Genomic DNA, 17,541 nt, shown 5'->3' on the forward strand with positions numbered 1-17,541 from the left:
TTATGGCAATTAGACTGCAGATTTCAGGAATGCGTGTGCAAAATACCATATATTTAATAAGTACTTTAAAACAAATTTGTCAGTATGCTTATTTATTTGTGGGGCTATCACCAGTTAAAAAGGATAAAATATAATATTTTATAGTTTCAAGTAGGCTTCTTCATATGAAATCTTTCAACTTTTTAGTACAACATAATACCTTCACAGTTTATGCATTCTAAATTATTTTAGCTAATTTTGCTTCAAGATAGTTAATCCTTTTGGTTTTGCAGACGTGTAAATTATATAATGAGAAAAAATTTAATTTTAGGATAATTTAAAAATTGTCAGTTGGATTATTACCTTACCTTATACTAGTTGATTGAATAACCTTTGGTAATGAACTTAGTAATAAATTAAATTGAATATTAATTCTAAGAACAAGTCTTTCCGCCAATGACATACTTGGTTAATAAGTCAAAATTTTCCTCCAGAGTTTACCTCTCTCAATAGTATAATATCTCAATACTATAACACTTATCACATTAGTTATTTAAAAATCTATCTAGATTAGGAGTTCTAGAAGAGAGAAATCACACGCTACTCAACCATATATTCCCTGCCCTCATATAGTACTATACATATTACAGGTAACCACTAAAGTTTTGTAAAGTAAAAAAAAAAAAAAAAAAAAAAAAGGCTAAAATCTTTCCTGATATTGATATATTCCTTTATTTATTTATTTATTTATTTATTTATTATTTTTGGTATGGTAATTTAACAAATGAGCAGGGAAATGAGAGAGTCACTATATATAAGAGCATAAAATTCTATTTGTTTATATGATAACTCATTTAACAAATATTTTATTTAGCAAATAATCTGCCAGGCATGATATCAAGTACTCAAAATGGTTAGCAAGGTAGATATGATTCTTATCTTCAAAAATATATAATTTACTAAAGGAATAAATATGGATGGAAGCAGAAATTCTGATTTTAGCCTGTTTCCTTAACTGTGTTGTATTCTTATAATTGCCTCTAGAATAACAAGCAGACTTCTTAAAAAATAACATAGTACTTCTCAGGGAATTACCTCATGACCCTGAATATTGAATCTTAACACTGCAATAATTAATTTCTTTTTTATATACTCCATAGACAGCTTCAAGCAACGTGTAAATTTATGTAAAACATATACTTATGCTAAGAAACATATAATTTAATTTGGAAAAATCTGGCAGCTTTACTTTTACCAGGAATATGTAACTTGCTTTAATTGGAACCAAGAATAATCATAACAATTTGCTTAACTTTCCAAGGTTATATGGGCAGCTTTCTTTAAAATGGAACTTCTATAGTAATATTAGATGTGATTTGCATAAACTGCAAGACGATTGTTTGTTATTGGGATTTGGTACACAAAACCTTAGTATTTTTCATATTTTTTTCATGCTCTGTCCCTACCCGGAATGTCTTCTCCCCCTTCTTCTTCCTGCTTTGCCTGCAATACATATGTTATTCTCCTGTAAGAATAGTCTCAGGTGTTATTTGATTCAGAAAGTATGCTTTGCTTCCACACATTAGATGATGTGCAACTTGGACTGAGTTTCCTAAACACAGTTCTTCCATTGCTCTTGCCACATACCAGTTTATATGTCTGTTCCTCTGTTAAGACCCAATGCTCCTCAAAGGCAACACTCTATCTCAGTTGTATTCATATACCTCCCATAGAATGTTTGTTATTGATTACTACAGAATCTTCAGTTCCTGGACAGGTATCTAGTATATAGGTGCTCAATAAGTCTTTATGGAACTGATATAAATTCTGAATTCATCTGCTGTTCATTGATAAAATACTCTATAGAGCCATTAATTATTTGGTAAACATAAAAGTATTGTGCTTTCCAAATTCTCTAAATTGATCTTTTCCATTTCTTTTATGTGAGGGATATCAGATGAAGAAAGGAAGTGAATAATAATAGCCCAATAGTTATCTCCAAAAATTTATCTTCCTCCTTTTACAACAGAAAAAACATCTTTGAGAGGCTACTTACTGAGTTATTAATTCTAGACTCTTAAAGTGCACTTTTGTATTGTAACATGATAAAAATAGTCCATGTAAGAAACTAGAGGATTTTGAAAAGCTAAAAGCTAAACACATCATAACACTTAGGCATGCTTTAGACTTTAATACAAAACAGATGTAGAAAGAGAAATTTCAAAATAAAAGTAGAATTTCAAAGATGTCTTGAAAATAATGGCCTCTCAAAAACCAAGTCTTTGAAAATCACTTTAAGAAATAATATAGGAGTCAGTCTAAAACACAATACTTACATATCAATAGTGTTTCAAAATGTAAACTGAACCATGTTTGCTTATAAAATCCTAAACCTTATGTGGTATTAGAGAATAAGGACAGTCTTTTATTTACTAAGGCTTTTAAAAACAAACAAAAAAAAATAATCGTCTTTTATATATTATTCCTACAAGCTGGAAATTCTAATATCAAGGGCCTTATTTTACTATGAATTTCATCATTCTGCAGGTTAAATTATATCTCCTGGATACATAGATACACATAAGGTACTTTTTAAAAAATAACACCAACAGGGCACCTGGGTGGCTCAGTGGTTAAGCATCTGATTTCAGCTCAGGTCATGATTTCACAGTCAATGGGTTCAAGCCCCACGTTGGGCTCTGTGGTAACAGCTCAGAGCCTGGAGGCTGTTTTAGATTCTGTGCCTCTCTCTGCTCCTCCCATGCTCATGCTCTGTCTCTCTCTCTGTCTCTCAATAATAAGTAAACACTAAAAAAAATTAAAAATAACAAGAAAAAACCCTATAAAACATATCTACATTGCTTAAACATGGTAACTAGAATCCATTGACTATTTCTTTTATTACCAACTCCTGTGGTTATTATTTCCAAAGAAAATGATTACTTTTAGCACAATATCAAGAATATTTAAATTTTCATATGAAGCAAAGTGAATAAAACTATTGGTTACTGATATTCTTTCTAACTTCAATAGAAGTTAGAAATTTTTCTTGGTTAACAATAATAAAAAGGCTATTTAGATAGTATAGTTAACATATGTTTCTAAATGGTCTACACTAAATGGCTGTTTTAGTTCATCTACTCCTATCTTCACTGATACCTTTAGCAACTCTACAAATATTTATTTAGTCTTTAATGTACTCCAGGTACTGTGTTAAGTTCAGAAAATAAACATATAATTAACTTCTGGAAATGTAGAGGCTAGAAGGGAAAGAATCAAGTACTAATTTACAGTAGATTTTGATACTTGCTTTGGTGGAAGGATGGGAAAGGTATAATGGATGCACTGGGAGAATGTGTATGAGGAAAAGGGAAGAATCTGAAACCCTACCAGCTATCCGACTTGAAAACTGGGTTTTGGTAGTCGAAAACTCACATGAAACCAACAGTCCTGTAAGTAATATAGTAGGAAAACAGAATTTTAAATGTCTCAAATGTGGAAACAATATTTTCTTCAGAAGAATGTTGCAACTCTTGTACTCTACATTCATTGTCTCATCTTCAGCTGTAAAAGCAATGTAACATAATTTATCTCATATTCATTTTGAAAGAATCTTCAAAAGACTAAAAAGTGAAGTTGATAAAAATGGGTTGATACATTATACACTGATACAATTACAACAGCCAGAAGAGTGAGCTTTAATAAATAGGAAAACACACCCACAGAACATCTGAAAAGGCAAGTATGGGAGGATATTTTAAGATGTTTTTCAATCCATCATCAGTAATTTTTGTGAGAGGATTTTTTAACACAATTTGGTGATTTGATATTACAGAATATTTTAGTTTGATTTTTTGATAGTGTTCAAATAAGTCAGGTAAAAATAGGCTGAGTTGTCCAGCTAGAGAGGTAGAACTACAGAAAAGAAACACAGTCTCTCTCTCTGTCTTCAATTTTCAAAATGCTACTGTGAAGAATTATGGGTAGTTTTCATTCTTCATGTCTTTGTTTCAAAAACATCAAACTATATTTGGAATAGCATTCATGGCAATGAAGTTTTAAGCTCAAAGAAGCTTAAATGATAATGGTGGCTGTGTTATAAATGTGCTTGTGTTGCCTAGAATCTCAGCAATGATGTCCCCTCCATGCCTCTTCCTTCCTGGGGCTCAGTTTCTTTATTTACGTATAACTTGTCTGACACAATGTTATTGTGGGAATCAAATGAAATAATTCATATAAAAGAGGAAGGGTAAAAGTTCTCTTTATGATGTAAAATTCTATTTATATATTTTAGCCTAGATCTTAATCAGATAATGAATCTGTTTCAATTTTATTCTGAAATGATTAACTAAATATTAAAGAGTCCGATTTATACCTTTGCCTTTAAAAAATATACATAACATATTTTTGGTAAAGTTACAGGAGATAGTTCATGATAGTAAAGTTTGCAAATATTGGGAAAAAAAACTTGCATAGTATAAATGTAACCACATAATCATAGTATAAACTTTATAGAAGGTGAGTAATTTTAGATGAATATATGAAAATCTTACCAGCAATGAGAATAATTGACCCACAAATTTTAAATTGAATGAAGGATATTTACTATAATTTCACATTAAACTTATTGAGAAAGTAGGAAATTTAAAACATCATCTCCCTTTTACCACAAATAAAAACAAAACCAATTATTATATCATAGGGTATTTGTGAGAGTTAAATGAAATAGCATTTGAAAAGTTTAGCATGTTGCCAGGTACCTAGTGGGCATTCAGTGGATGAGAGCAATTATGATTATTTTTATTATTACTCATCTCTGTTTCCAGTGCTTTCTAAGTGATGGCATTTGCCATTACGGTTCTCAGGTCAGAATTTCAGAGAAACAGTCTCTGAGACGGAGACTCCATTAAGGAATGCCTTTGGGATCAATATTTGTGAAAAATGAAGAAAGTAGAATTGAGCAGAGGACGTTGTTTAAATGCATTCACAACAAAGTTTTCAGCTTATCCTTTATAACCATCCCTAAGCATTCATCATCCTTACCTTTGGTCATGGACTGAAAAGCTGGGGCATAACTTGGGCCAGACAACTCTTTTTGGCTGAGGGCAATTCCCAGAGAGGGACTTTGGTGAAGCGAGCAGCCACCAATACTTTCAGTGGCTTGGGAAAAGACTACCTCAATTTTTAAAGGCAATCTGGGCAATACACCATGGTGTCTACTACAGTGACCTACGGTAGCCTCAGTTAAAATGGACACAATTAGTTATCCTTCCTAATTCAATTCATTTGAATAGGCCCACAAATCAATTTGAATAATGAAAGGGAGAGGAATACAAGAAAACAAGAAAACGGGAATTTTTTAAAAAAAATTATTGAGATTTGAATAGCATCCTCTTAAGAAACAAATAAAATCAAATACTGTACAAAATTGGAGTATTGAGAAAAGATGAGTATTAGGATTTAATAGTAATTTAGGTACTCATTTCAGTAACTTGACTTGAATATTTGACACACCTGGAAAACTACAATTTTATAACTTAAAGATACTTTTATCTACTAATTTATTTTAAGCTATTTAGTACATATATATTTATAAAAAAATATTTGCTGTCTTATAAAAATAAATCTTTATTAGATTGGAACAGGGAAGGAGTTCCAGAGTCAAGGTCCATTTGATAATTCATCAGTGTGCAGTTGCAGGACAACTGACAGAAATTTAAAGTAATAACAGATAAGCACAATCGAAATTCTCAACTGAAACTCAAAGTATTTGGAGTGTTATTTGTTGTGAAAATTTATATTATAAATTTGTTATGTGTATTAAAAAGACTAGTAAGTCTAAGTAAGTAATTCATTATTGAAAATGACTTAGAATTAGGTAAGAATGTATTTTCATGAAGTCACTGAAATAATCAGATACTTAATAGTCAAAGTTAGAAACAATGACATGATTTTTCAAACACGTACTGGGGTCTACCAATAGTCACATTTCTAAAGAAACAGACACTTTATTCCAGATTAAACTCATCCTTTGGTTGGATTAAAAACAACCAACCCAAGGACAATGTAGTATTATAGAAATCCAGCCTGAGTTAATACAGGGAAAAATAACTTTGGAGAAAAACAACTTTCAAAACGAAAAAAATTATGGAGTCCTCAACATGTAAGCACTTCTTAATCTCTGGAGGTAGTGAGCTAATAGCGCATTTAATTTCTGGAGTTTACAATCCAGGAAAGCAAATTCTATTAAGAGGTAAATAGTGTTTTATATTTCTCATTCTCCCCCTTTCCCAATGCAATAACCGGAAATATCCTAATTGGTTCTGATGAAAATCTCTAGAAAGTATGTATTTTTATCCCCTCAGAGATCACAGAACACAGGCTATGTTGATCAGATTTTTCCTGCCATAGCCTACACTAAAATTGACTTTCTCTACCAAGAAGCTTTATTTTTCTTTTTTCTCTCTTTCAGAAAAACAATAACAAAAAAGTAAACTTAACAGTTCTTCACTAAAAAACACAGAAGAGGGGCGCCTGGGTGGCTCGGTCGGTTAAGCGTCTGACTTCGACTCAGGTCATGATCTCACGGTCCGTGAGTTCGAGCCCCCGCGTCGGGCTCTGTGCTGACGGCTCAGAGCCTGGAGCCTGTTTCAGATTCTGTGTCTCCCTCTCTCTCTGCCCTTCCCCTGTTCATGCTCTGTCTCTCTCTGTCTCAAAAATAAATAAACGTTAAAAAAATAAAAAAAAAACACTGAAGAGAAACTAGTGACTTTCATATCACCCATACGCTATATAAATGTATTATAAAGATAAAATAGCTACCAACAATGGACCTTTAAATGAGCAAAAAAATCTCTGTATCTTCACCATATTACCACACCCAGAAAGTTTGTTTTGATGGACTATATTTAAATGAACAAAGTGAGTCCTGTGATTTGAATGAGTAACGTTGTCTTTTTATATGTGATAATGTTGGAAGCATTACCTGATTTTGCTACATTTGACCAACTATGAAGAGGCTCACTTCAAATTTTGCTTTGTGGGACCCCCTGCTAATCAGAGTAAATGGAGGTGGATAATCAACATGGTATTACTACTCAGCTGTGATCCTGGTGGTATTATGGCCCACAGATTATGTAGGTAACATCCCCAGGATTTAAGGAAGACTCTCCCAATAATTGACTGTCTTAGATGTCACCGAGGCAGTCACCTTTCATTCAGTTCCAAATTTTGCTCAAGTGAATATCCAATTCTGTGTCAAAGTAAAAAAGCAAGTACATAAACTATCCTGTTGTAAGAAAAAGTTTTAATAGAATTTTATGCAGTATTTAACTATATTAAAATCTCTGAAATAATGCAATAGTTGGCTAAGTCGAGAAAATGGTTTACATCAAATTATTAGTTTTTTTAAGTAGACATTGTCTTTTTTGTTTTTTAATGTTTATTCATTTTTGAGAGAAAGCACACATGAGTGGGGGAGGAGCAGAAGGGAGGAGGACAGGAGATCCAAAGTGGGCTCTGAACTGACAGCAGTGAGCCTGATGTGGTGCTCCAAGTCAGGAACCCTGAGATTGTGACCTGAGCTGAAGTCAGATGCTCAACTGACTGAGACACCCAGGTGTCCCTCAAATAATTTTTTTATTCAGCAAAGATTGACTGAGTGGCTATTCTGTGGACATCCATAGTGCAGCGTAATAAAAAATAAAACAGTGTATTAGCTTCTGTTTTTAGGGACCCCACAGTTTAGCTTGTTTCATGAGTATATAAAATGTTATATAATAATAGATTTTAATGGCATATTTTGTTCCTGTTCATAGGACTGCATGAAACATATACACATACCAAAAAAGATGGGCATTCTTTTTTGCTATGGAAGCTACTACTACTTTGAAGATAGTGGGTGGAGGAATTTTTCTTTAAGCAGAGAGAATGGCTGTGGTAACTTTTCCAAGAATAGTCTGAAAATTCTAGGGCCTTTTAGGGTAATTTCTCTCTTTCTTAAGAGACCAAGTTTGACTGGTGATTATTCTGTCCTATTAAAATTACAAATTGACTTCTTTTCTTTTTAAATTTTTTTTTTCAACTTTTTTTTTTTTTTTTTTTTTTTTTTTTTTTTTTTTTTGGGACAGAGAGAGACAGAGCATGAACGGGGAAGGGGCAGAGAGAGAGGGAGACACACAGAATTGGAAACAGGCTCCAGGCTCCGAGCCATCAGCCCAGAGCCTGATGCGGGGCTCGAACTCACAGACCGCGAGATCGTGACCTGGCTGAAGTCGGACGCTTAACCGACTGCGCCACCCAGGCGCCCCTTGACTTCTTTTCTTAAGTTAAATGAAAGACCTGGAAAGTGGTGGTAAAACAAATATGTGCAAGTCAAAAGTTTATAGCAGAGAACAGAAAGTTGGTGAGTTACCAGGATGCTGGGATTTACAGCAAGACCTAGATCTAGGAGGCAAGTAATCAAGTGATGAGGAAAGACAAGCCCTTTGTCAGGGAGGGAGAAGTTAGGGCTCAGAGTTTAGGAGGCCTTATTACTTGAAAGTACAAATATTACTAGTGAGTATAATGAACCAAAGAGAATGTGTTCCTTTGATAGAGCTACTGATCCTCTGCCTTTTCACACACTTTCTGATTAGTTATGAAATGCCTCCAAGACCTGCTAATGTGATGAAGAAGATGTAGTAGATGCTTTAGAGGTCCTCAGAACTTTATGCCTTAGTAAACCCTGACAATGTGTCCAATGATTTCATTCATTTTTACAACATTAGCATTGTTCCACTGGGAAAGAGAATGGTGCCAGTTAAGCACTTACTGTCTTCCATTCTGAGACTTTTACAATCCTTAGGAAATAGATGTTAATTCCCAAGAAGATAAGCTAGGAACAAAAGTAACTATAATATGAAGACTGGCATAGGCTAGAACATTTCAACTAATGTCAAATCCTTATGATACTAAAGAATTTGTATTCTAGCCCCTTTTATCTACCTAATATGCCACAAAAATTATAGATATGAAACAGGTATGTTCCTTTATGATTCCTATGCTTGGTATACAGATTATCACAATTTCTCCTATTTTCCAACACTCTGACATTGAGGTCTGATTCGTAATGGAATGGACTAGTTCATAGGAGTGAGTTCCTCACCACTAAAACGGTTCCAGCAGACACTAATATACTGATGGAATGTCAGCCTAGGACAAACCCTGTAATTTCCAAGATCTCTCACAGCCCTGAGATACCATATCTTTTCTCATTTTAGGTTGCCTTTCTCTTTCTTCTTTTCCTATCCTAATGAGGTCTAGGTCAGGTAGCACCTTCTCCCCAAATAATATTACTTCATATAATTGTTATGATGAGTTGTATATATAGCTTATATATATATGTGTGTGTGTGTGTATATATATATATATATCTCATATATATATATAGGTTATATATATGTATATAGCTTATATATATGTATATGTGCGTGTGTATACACACACACACACACACACAGCCTATGATATTTGGCTGTAATAAAAAATAGTAATTGTTTTTTATAGCCATCTTTTTTCTTGAATTGCTTAATATTCTATGTTATCTTTTATTTCTTAAAGACTGGAACCAAATCATCTTTTTACTTTTATTTCCCACAGTTTATAGAGAAGGGATGAACACATATGGTCAATGAATATGGAAAATGTACGCTTTACAAAGAAGAAAGAATAAATAATGCAGTTTAAAAATCATGCCGTATTTAGTCTTATAACCCCGATTTAGTATCCATGTGCCCTGGAAAAGTCTTATGCTTTAGTTTCCTCATTAAAAATGATGTCAAATATCTCTACTATGCCTTTCTGGGTATATTGTTACAACCAGAGAATTCAGTAAATATGAATGACCATTCAAATAGTGCACTTTTATTTGGTTATTGCCCATTTAGTTACAATTTAGCATGTTTGGAGAATTCATAATGGAAAGGGCAATTCTTCTTTAGTGGACTATCCTGATTACAAATGTTTAAGTTTTTTCTCTTCCAAAAAACAGAGCAAATTTCAGGCTTCCAGTATATTCAGTGTAACTGTTCTTTAACATTATAAAGATTAAAACTATCTTATATCTCTAACAAATAATTAGGACTTTCAAGTCTCTGAAAAAACAATGGATCACCACAGTTCTCCATTAAGATTGTAACTTTGGGGGCTACCTGGCCATGCTCAGGTACTGTCCAGACATCTTGAGAGTATTAGGAGGTTCTTGCAGACCTCTGACCAACATAAACAATTGTGTTGAAACACAATTGTAAATACCTTATTTGATAAGAGGATGGTTATTTAAGGCCAAACTTGTAATGGTCAACTCCTAATTGCTTAATCAGTCTAGAGTGAATATAAAATCCACAATAGCTTCAATTCCTGCTCCCCACAGCTGTCTGAATTGTCTCCCCCCAAAAAACAAATCTTAATCACATGACTCCCTGCTACCTTCCAAATACAACCCCAATTCCATGGCTTGAAAGTCAGGGCCTTTTACACTGGTCTCTGCTGCTTTTCTTTAAATGTATTCAAAAACTATTCACTTATTGTGTACTATGTGCCCTCACTATGTTGTTAGGTCTAGTGGTTCCTCACTGTTCCTGAAACATGTTCTAAACTCTTCTGTCCCTTCTGTCTTTGCTTTATCAGCTCGCTCTGAGATATAGTTTTCTCTCCTAGCCTTCTGGCAAAATCCTACCTTTCCAGCTCAGGTTCAGAAACCATTTCCTCCTGACAGCCATATGCACTAGTTCTCTGGTGATAGCACTGTTATAGCAGATAGATCACTAGCTCATCCTGCGGTCTCTCCCTTAAACTGTGCTCTCTTATGGATGGAGGGCTGTGTATTTTACTTTCATCCACAGCACTTAACTTGTAATGATGAACTGAAATTAATATCTTAAGGATAGCCTCACTAACTTGTCACATTTAGTTAATTCATATCATTGCCAAAAAAAGTGATTTGGGTGAATGGGATCAAATATTTATTTGGATTGTTTCGACCCTTTTAACAGTGGCATTGGTAATTAGGATTCACTTCAAATCAGTCAAAATCCTGGATTTGTAAAACCTGGCATAAGTAAAAGGGGCAAGGGAAATAGAAGCATTTTCAATACAGATGTTTTAATTTAAATTTCAAAGCAATAGTTATTATTTTTTTAATGAGATGTGATTTTATGTTTTTTCATTCTCTTGTAATGCAGTCTGAAAGCTATTTTATTTAAAACAAAACCGTGTATATAACATTATATATAGATGTATGATAGCTACACTTAAAATTTTGTTTACAGTTTTATCTAAGAAACAATGGCTGTGTATAAAAGACACCAGTACAATTAGTTGAAAAGTAAAGAACTCCATTAAGCTATATTTTGCCATCTATGAGATGCTAAATATCAACACCATTGGTATTTTTTCTCCCAGAGATTTGGTTGATTCACTTGATGCTATGCAGTGTTAATGTGCTCAAAAAGTATACCCCTCTTCCTTTTCTGATTTACCCCTATTCAATTGCCCACTGGTAGGTTAGGTCTAGGGCAGTTAATTCAGTCAAAGGCATACTCTGTTCCTGGTTAAGCAGTCCCTGAATCTGTTTGGCTTTCTTACTCTGCTGTGCTAGCCTAGGTCCCCATGGTCCTTCAATGGCTTTCCCTTAAAACTCAGAGCAGTTCATAAATCATCTCCTCTTCTGAGTCCTATCCTGTCCTTATTATCACCAGAGTCTTCAGTTGTCCTCTTAAACAGGAAGTATCCCACAAGTCCAGAGGCATCCCAAATTTCCCTTATTTATAAAACTTTCATTTCTCCTCTTAAAATATATTTGGGGGATAGCATTTTTTTTTCTCTGCCTTATCAATGTCATAAAATGGAATTTTCTCCAGTATGTATCCTTGAAGCCAGCCAGGACTCAATCAGAGTTGGAGGTAATTAAGAGGAAGGGGATAGATAATTTCTTTATGGTAGTTTTAGAGCTTCCAAATATTTTTAAGTACATATGTATTTCTATTAATTATTCTAAATATACTAAAAATGATGAGTGCTAAATTACCTTAAAACTAAATATTATTCTCACTTCTCAGTATGATAATGTGCTTTCTTTTCTTTTATTCTATAGCTTCTTATTACTGTCTACAATCCAGAGCCTAAGTTTAACATGGCCTTTATTATATGGATTTGCATGGAGTAAGGAGTCAATTTTTTATGTCTTAAAGGCAAGAACAGCATATATACAAAGAGGGATACAGCAGGTATTGTCAACTTCCAACTTTATAAAAAAGATTAAAGGTATTTATTGCTACAAATGAATGATATCAAACTAAAGTGGTAATGTTTAAGAGACAAAAATAAGAATTCTTATTATATAAGAATAATTTTACGAGGACCATTAATTTCTCTCGATATTTTAAACCAAAAGGGGTCCTGTTTACATGAAGAAAACCCAATATTCATTTTAGGCATATTTTTACTTTATGTATCTGATCACTCAGAGTGAATTTTTACAGATAATCTTAAGAAGATATATTTTTGTTTTGAAATGTGATATTTTGTATTACATTTTTCTGGTTCTGTTTTATTTGTTCACAATCTTGAAGGAACTGTTAACCCCAGGTAAAGGAAAAAGGAAAGTCACAAATTAGGGAAAATGAGTTTAATTTAACATGATCTAAATGATTTGCATATAACATAACCATTAATAATTAAAATTAATTTATTTGATTAGATGTGAATGATGTGGTTATTAATTATTTCTTATATATATTATCTCTCCCATTAATTTCAAAGTAAATCAGGATGAAAAGAAACATTTGGAAGGAAATATTTAATTTTGGTTACATTGGCAAATGTAAAAAGACAGTTCATATTTATTCTTCTAATAATATTAAGTTCTAAAGTGAGAAGGGACATTAGAAATTTTCTGGTTTAATCCACTCACTTCATTTGTCTATGAGATTATTGCCCAGGAAAGCTAAGTGGCTGGCTTTTTGTTACAAAGCTGATTAGGAATTGACCTGGGACTGGATCCAGAAAATTTCTGACTTTGGATCTGGACTTTTTTTTTCTTCCCCACTGTATCATATTACTTGTAAAATAAAATTCAATATAAACAGAGCTTTATATATATATATATATATATATATATATATATATATATATATATATTTGGTCTTACCACAGCTGTGGTTTTCTAGTGTTTCCCAAACTGTTTACAGAAGAATAAATGGATATTAACAAGTATGAGGAAACATTTAAATTTTTTTTAATGTTTATTTATTTTTGAGAGAGAGACACACACAGAGTGTGAGTGGAGGAGGGGCAGAGAGAGAGGGAGACACAGAATCTGAAGCAGGCTCCAGGGTCTGAGCTGGCAGCATAGAGCACAATGTAGGGCTAGAACTCACGAACTGTAAGATCATGACCTGAGCCAAAGTCGGATGCTTAACCAACTGAGCCACCGAAGTGCCCCGAGGAAATACTTTAAGTTGGATTTTCAGGCATAAATTACATTTGGATTCACCTCTTCAGCCAAAACAAAAGGGATATTTTAGGCAAAATCTCTCTCTGTTACCCTACTTCCATCATCTTTCTCTCCTTTCATCATTATTTCATTCTTTTATCTTAAACAAGAACTTGGGGGAAGAAGGTCTTTTTTCACTTCTCTGTTGAGAACACTGATGTTCTATAGCATTTGGCTCAAAAGATTCCCTCTTCAGTTAGTTGATTGCCACAAAATTGTGTAATATAGGACAAGATATTACAAGGGAATGACTTGGTAGACAAAAAATGAATATGCCTTGTCTAAGGCTGACATGTATTTATGACTATTGGTTGATGTTTAAGGTCTGCTTAAGCTCATGTTTAATTCCCTTGAGGAGTTAAAGAATCTTCAAAATTACTATTTCTTGAGGAGTAGGATAGGCAGGCTTACTTCATTTATTTATTGTATCATATTTACTGTTTAAAGTGCTTTAAATAACACTAGTATGTAGCAATATAACTTCTAAGAAGTAATGTGTAAATGTTGACAAAATTAATCAAGTAAATAAAAGTGAGAAATAAATCAGATTTGCATGATGAAGTATTTCCAATTACTTACTGAACTTTACAAAATTACTTTCAATTTGACATAACATATAATAATGAAAGAAAGTAATAGTTTGAATCAAATATATTTTTGCCTATTTTTCCTTAGCATTTCATAAATAATAAAGTTTTACATTTGAGTGTAAATTTTAAAAATTATAGTACTCGACAAATAGAAGTGTATTAACTTACGGCCCTGATGCTTTCAAAATGTCCACCTTCTTTCTCAAAATCAATAGGCTGTCCTTTTAGTGTCCAGTAGAAAGTGACATCCAAACTAGCATCATGAATTGCTTTGCAATTAAGGACAATGCTTTCTCCCACTGTTAACTCTGTTCTTTTAGGAGTAAGTTCTATTCTTGTAGGTTCTATAGAAACAAAAATGCATTAATTAACATAATCAACACATAGTATTTCCCTGTATTTTATATTTTAAATAATAGAGAAAAACTTAAGCAAAGAATCTATACAATGCAGTTGCTCTGGATACACATCTTTAAATAAAGTATTATTAATTGAAATATTACCTTTTTTTGTATGCTAGGGCATTTTAGTATGCTTTTGTAGAAGACTGATGGTTTAAAAGTTGCTATTCCTATTAAGAAGTAAGCATGGATGAAAAAGACAAGAAAATACATAACTATAAGTAGCATTTGGCATTCCAGAAGAAGGAAAATTAGAAAAAAAAGAAGTTGTAACCTCCTGGTCTACCTTCAAGGATCATCAAGTATAAATAAAAGGATTTTTTTTTTACAATAATATATGTTCCATATCTAAGGAGGAAGAAGTCAGGTGAGTTCACTTCTTTAAAAGTTATAGAAGTCACCTCCTCTCAAATTACTATTTTAACACAGATAAAAATATAATACTACAACTATGCCAACTTATATTTGCTTTATACACTACAAAACCCTTTTATGAATAGAAAATGCACTTCTCTAACTGATTATAAAATAATTTTGATAAATTGTGGATGGTTTAATTTAGATCCAGAAAGAAAAGCAAATTATTGAATGGAAAATTTTTTGAGAAAAAATGTGTGTTTAATTACTAAAGGATTCAATTAAAAATTTAAAAATAGATACATTTTTACTGTGTTTAAAATAAGTTTGAACCAATAAAGGCTAATACTGCTATTCATCTAAGGGTTATTTAAGCTAGTGATCAAATAATTGAAATATGATTTTTTAAAATGAAGTACGAAGTTGATGGAGATATGATTTTGATTTAGTTTTTTTTCCTAGATTCCTGGTTGTAGATACCTCAAGAAAACTGACACAAATGATTAAAAATTAGGCTAATTTTCCTATTTTAGCTCTATTGTTGGCAATAGCATAGTCTGATGAAACATCATTCTTAACCACGGATAAGATCCTTTAATATGCAACATCCTTTTAAGCAGTCAGAGAGAAAATGAATATAAATATTAACATCCTAAAAGTCAGATATTCCGTGTGGCTTTCTAAATTCTGACTTCATCAGAGAAGACAGATCATCACAGCATATTATAGTTTAAACGTTGTGAGAATTGGAATGTTCTGGGTAACTAAATATTCCATTTAACTTTTGATTTACAGAAAACTTTTTTGATATTATTTACAAAAAAGTCTGTGAATCCAGCATTGCTTCATTATGATAAACATTATATTGCACAATGAGACACAGATTAGCAGACTGAATTAGATTCCCATAATGTATGCTGTAAATGAAAACATCATTTAAATCATGTTCCTTCCTTCCGTTAATGTTTGCCTCTTTTCTAAAATATCAGAGTGCTGGCTATTTTAATGACACTTTTATTTCTAAAGAAAAAGAAAACATTTCTACTTTTTTTAGCCAAAGTATGATTCACTATATAATACATGCCCACATGGAAAAAATCAAGGATATAGTGCAGTTGTGAAAAATATTTCTTTGCCAATTGATGAGATTTTTCTGCCTAACATATGAGATATTCTTAGTAGTAAACAATGATATGTAGTCTCAAAAAAATGTTCTAGGCCAAAATCTAGTTCACTTTAGAACTAGAAAACTAACAGAAACATTTAAGTGACAATATTTATAACACTAAAAAATGACAGTATATAAAGAATTCCATTGATGCAAGCACCAAAGAGCAGCTCAGGTAACCATTTAACTGATGCAAACACCACACATTCCTGTCCTCTGTCTGCTATCCTTTCTGCCCCAGATCCCACGGTGACAAAGGAATATTACTGATTGATGTTAAAATTAATCTTGATAGAGGAAAAATATTTTTATACTGTTGGAATACTTTTAAATTTTGAGACATCAAGTAAAACTTCAGAAAGATTTCTTTATCCTCTCACATATTTTGTTCAAAGCAAAATATTTAAGTTTCTACCAACAATGTGTTCCTTTCTTTATGGTCTCCTAAATAATGGAAGGGACAATTTGGCTGTGTTAGTTCTATGTAGTGTATCTTATCAATAGAAGCATGCACACACATAGGCACAAACACAATTTACATGCATATTGTATTTATTTGCTTTCTGACAAAGCTGTGAAATTATGCTTGTAACATAGTTAGCCACATTTTCTTACCTTTTACAGATACTGAAGCTATGGTTTCAGCAGAACCAAAGACATTTTCCCCTTGGCAAACGTACTTTCCCTCATCTGATTTAGAAGCATTTAGGATCCGTAGACTTCCGTCTGGAAGAATAGCTATTCTGAAAATTATTAAAAAAGGTTTTTGCCTCTTTTACTGCAAATCAGCTAAGTAGTAAAAAACTCTGATGACGTCTGAAACCACCTCCAGGGTAATAATAAATAAGATAAAGGGATCACTGTGAAAATATTTGATAGTAGAATTGTTTTACCCTTCAAGAAATTATGCAATAAACCCACTTAATATCCTCTTATATTTAAAAGGGTCAGAGAGTTAAAGGTTATTTTTTGACACTTTTTGACAGTTAATTTTAAAACTTATGGGAAAAGGTGACCCTGAAATTGGTTATTAAAACTTATAATATCACCCAGCGATATTTTAATATGAAGCTTGAGTATTTTACTTCAAATCCAGAGTGACCTCAAAAATCAAATATAGAAAGAAACAGCATAAAAACATATGGGAGGACAAGTGCAGAACATAAAATTAATTGTATACAGCCAAGAGATGATTTATGGTGGTTTCTCTACAGTGCCACCAGTGCGGCAGGGGTATGAAAATGAGACCTGATACCTGGGCTGCTCACACTGCACTTTTTAAATATAAAAACATGATACCTGAGTTTGCATTTGGGCTTTTTCGAGACCTTTGCTAAAAGTGGACCTTGAGACTTATATGAAGGTGAAAAATTAAAGCATTATTAAAAAAAATTTTAGAAGTTCAGTGAAAGGTTGACATTTGGGATTATCATATTATCCTGTGTATTCATCCTCCCAGAAATATATGGATTTCAAAATTAATTAGTACTTTTGTCCTTTTCTCCCTTTTTT

General features: G+C 32.7%; 1 protein-coding gene across 1 annotated transcript in view; it reads right to left on the reverse strand.

The window, feature by feature from the left end:
• The window catches only part of CNTN5 (contactin 5), a 1,390,102-nt gene that overhangs the window by 143,689 nt on the left and 1,228,872 nt on the right, over positions 1–17,541 (reverse strand). The window contains exons 14-15 of the mRNA XM_058687390.1: positions 16,645–16,772; positions 14,272–14,447 (exon numbers count right to left, since the gene is read on the reverse strand). Coding sequence (XP_058543373.1) covers positions 14,272–14,447; positions 16,645–16,772 — 304 coding nt within the window. The remainder of the gene's footprint in view (positions 1–14,271; positions 14,448–16,644; positions 16,773–17,541) is intronic.

This window comes from Neofelis nebulosa, chromosome 10, assembly GCF_028018385.1.
Source record: "Neofelis nebulosa isolate mNeoNeb1 chromosome 10, mNeoNeb1.pri, whole genome shotgun sequence".
NCBI lineage: Eukaryota > Metazoa > Chordata > Mammalia > Carnivora > Felidae > Neofelis > Neofelis nebulosa.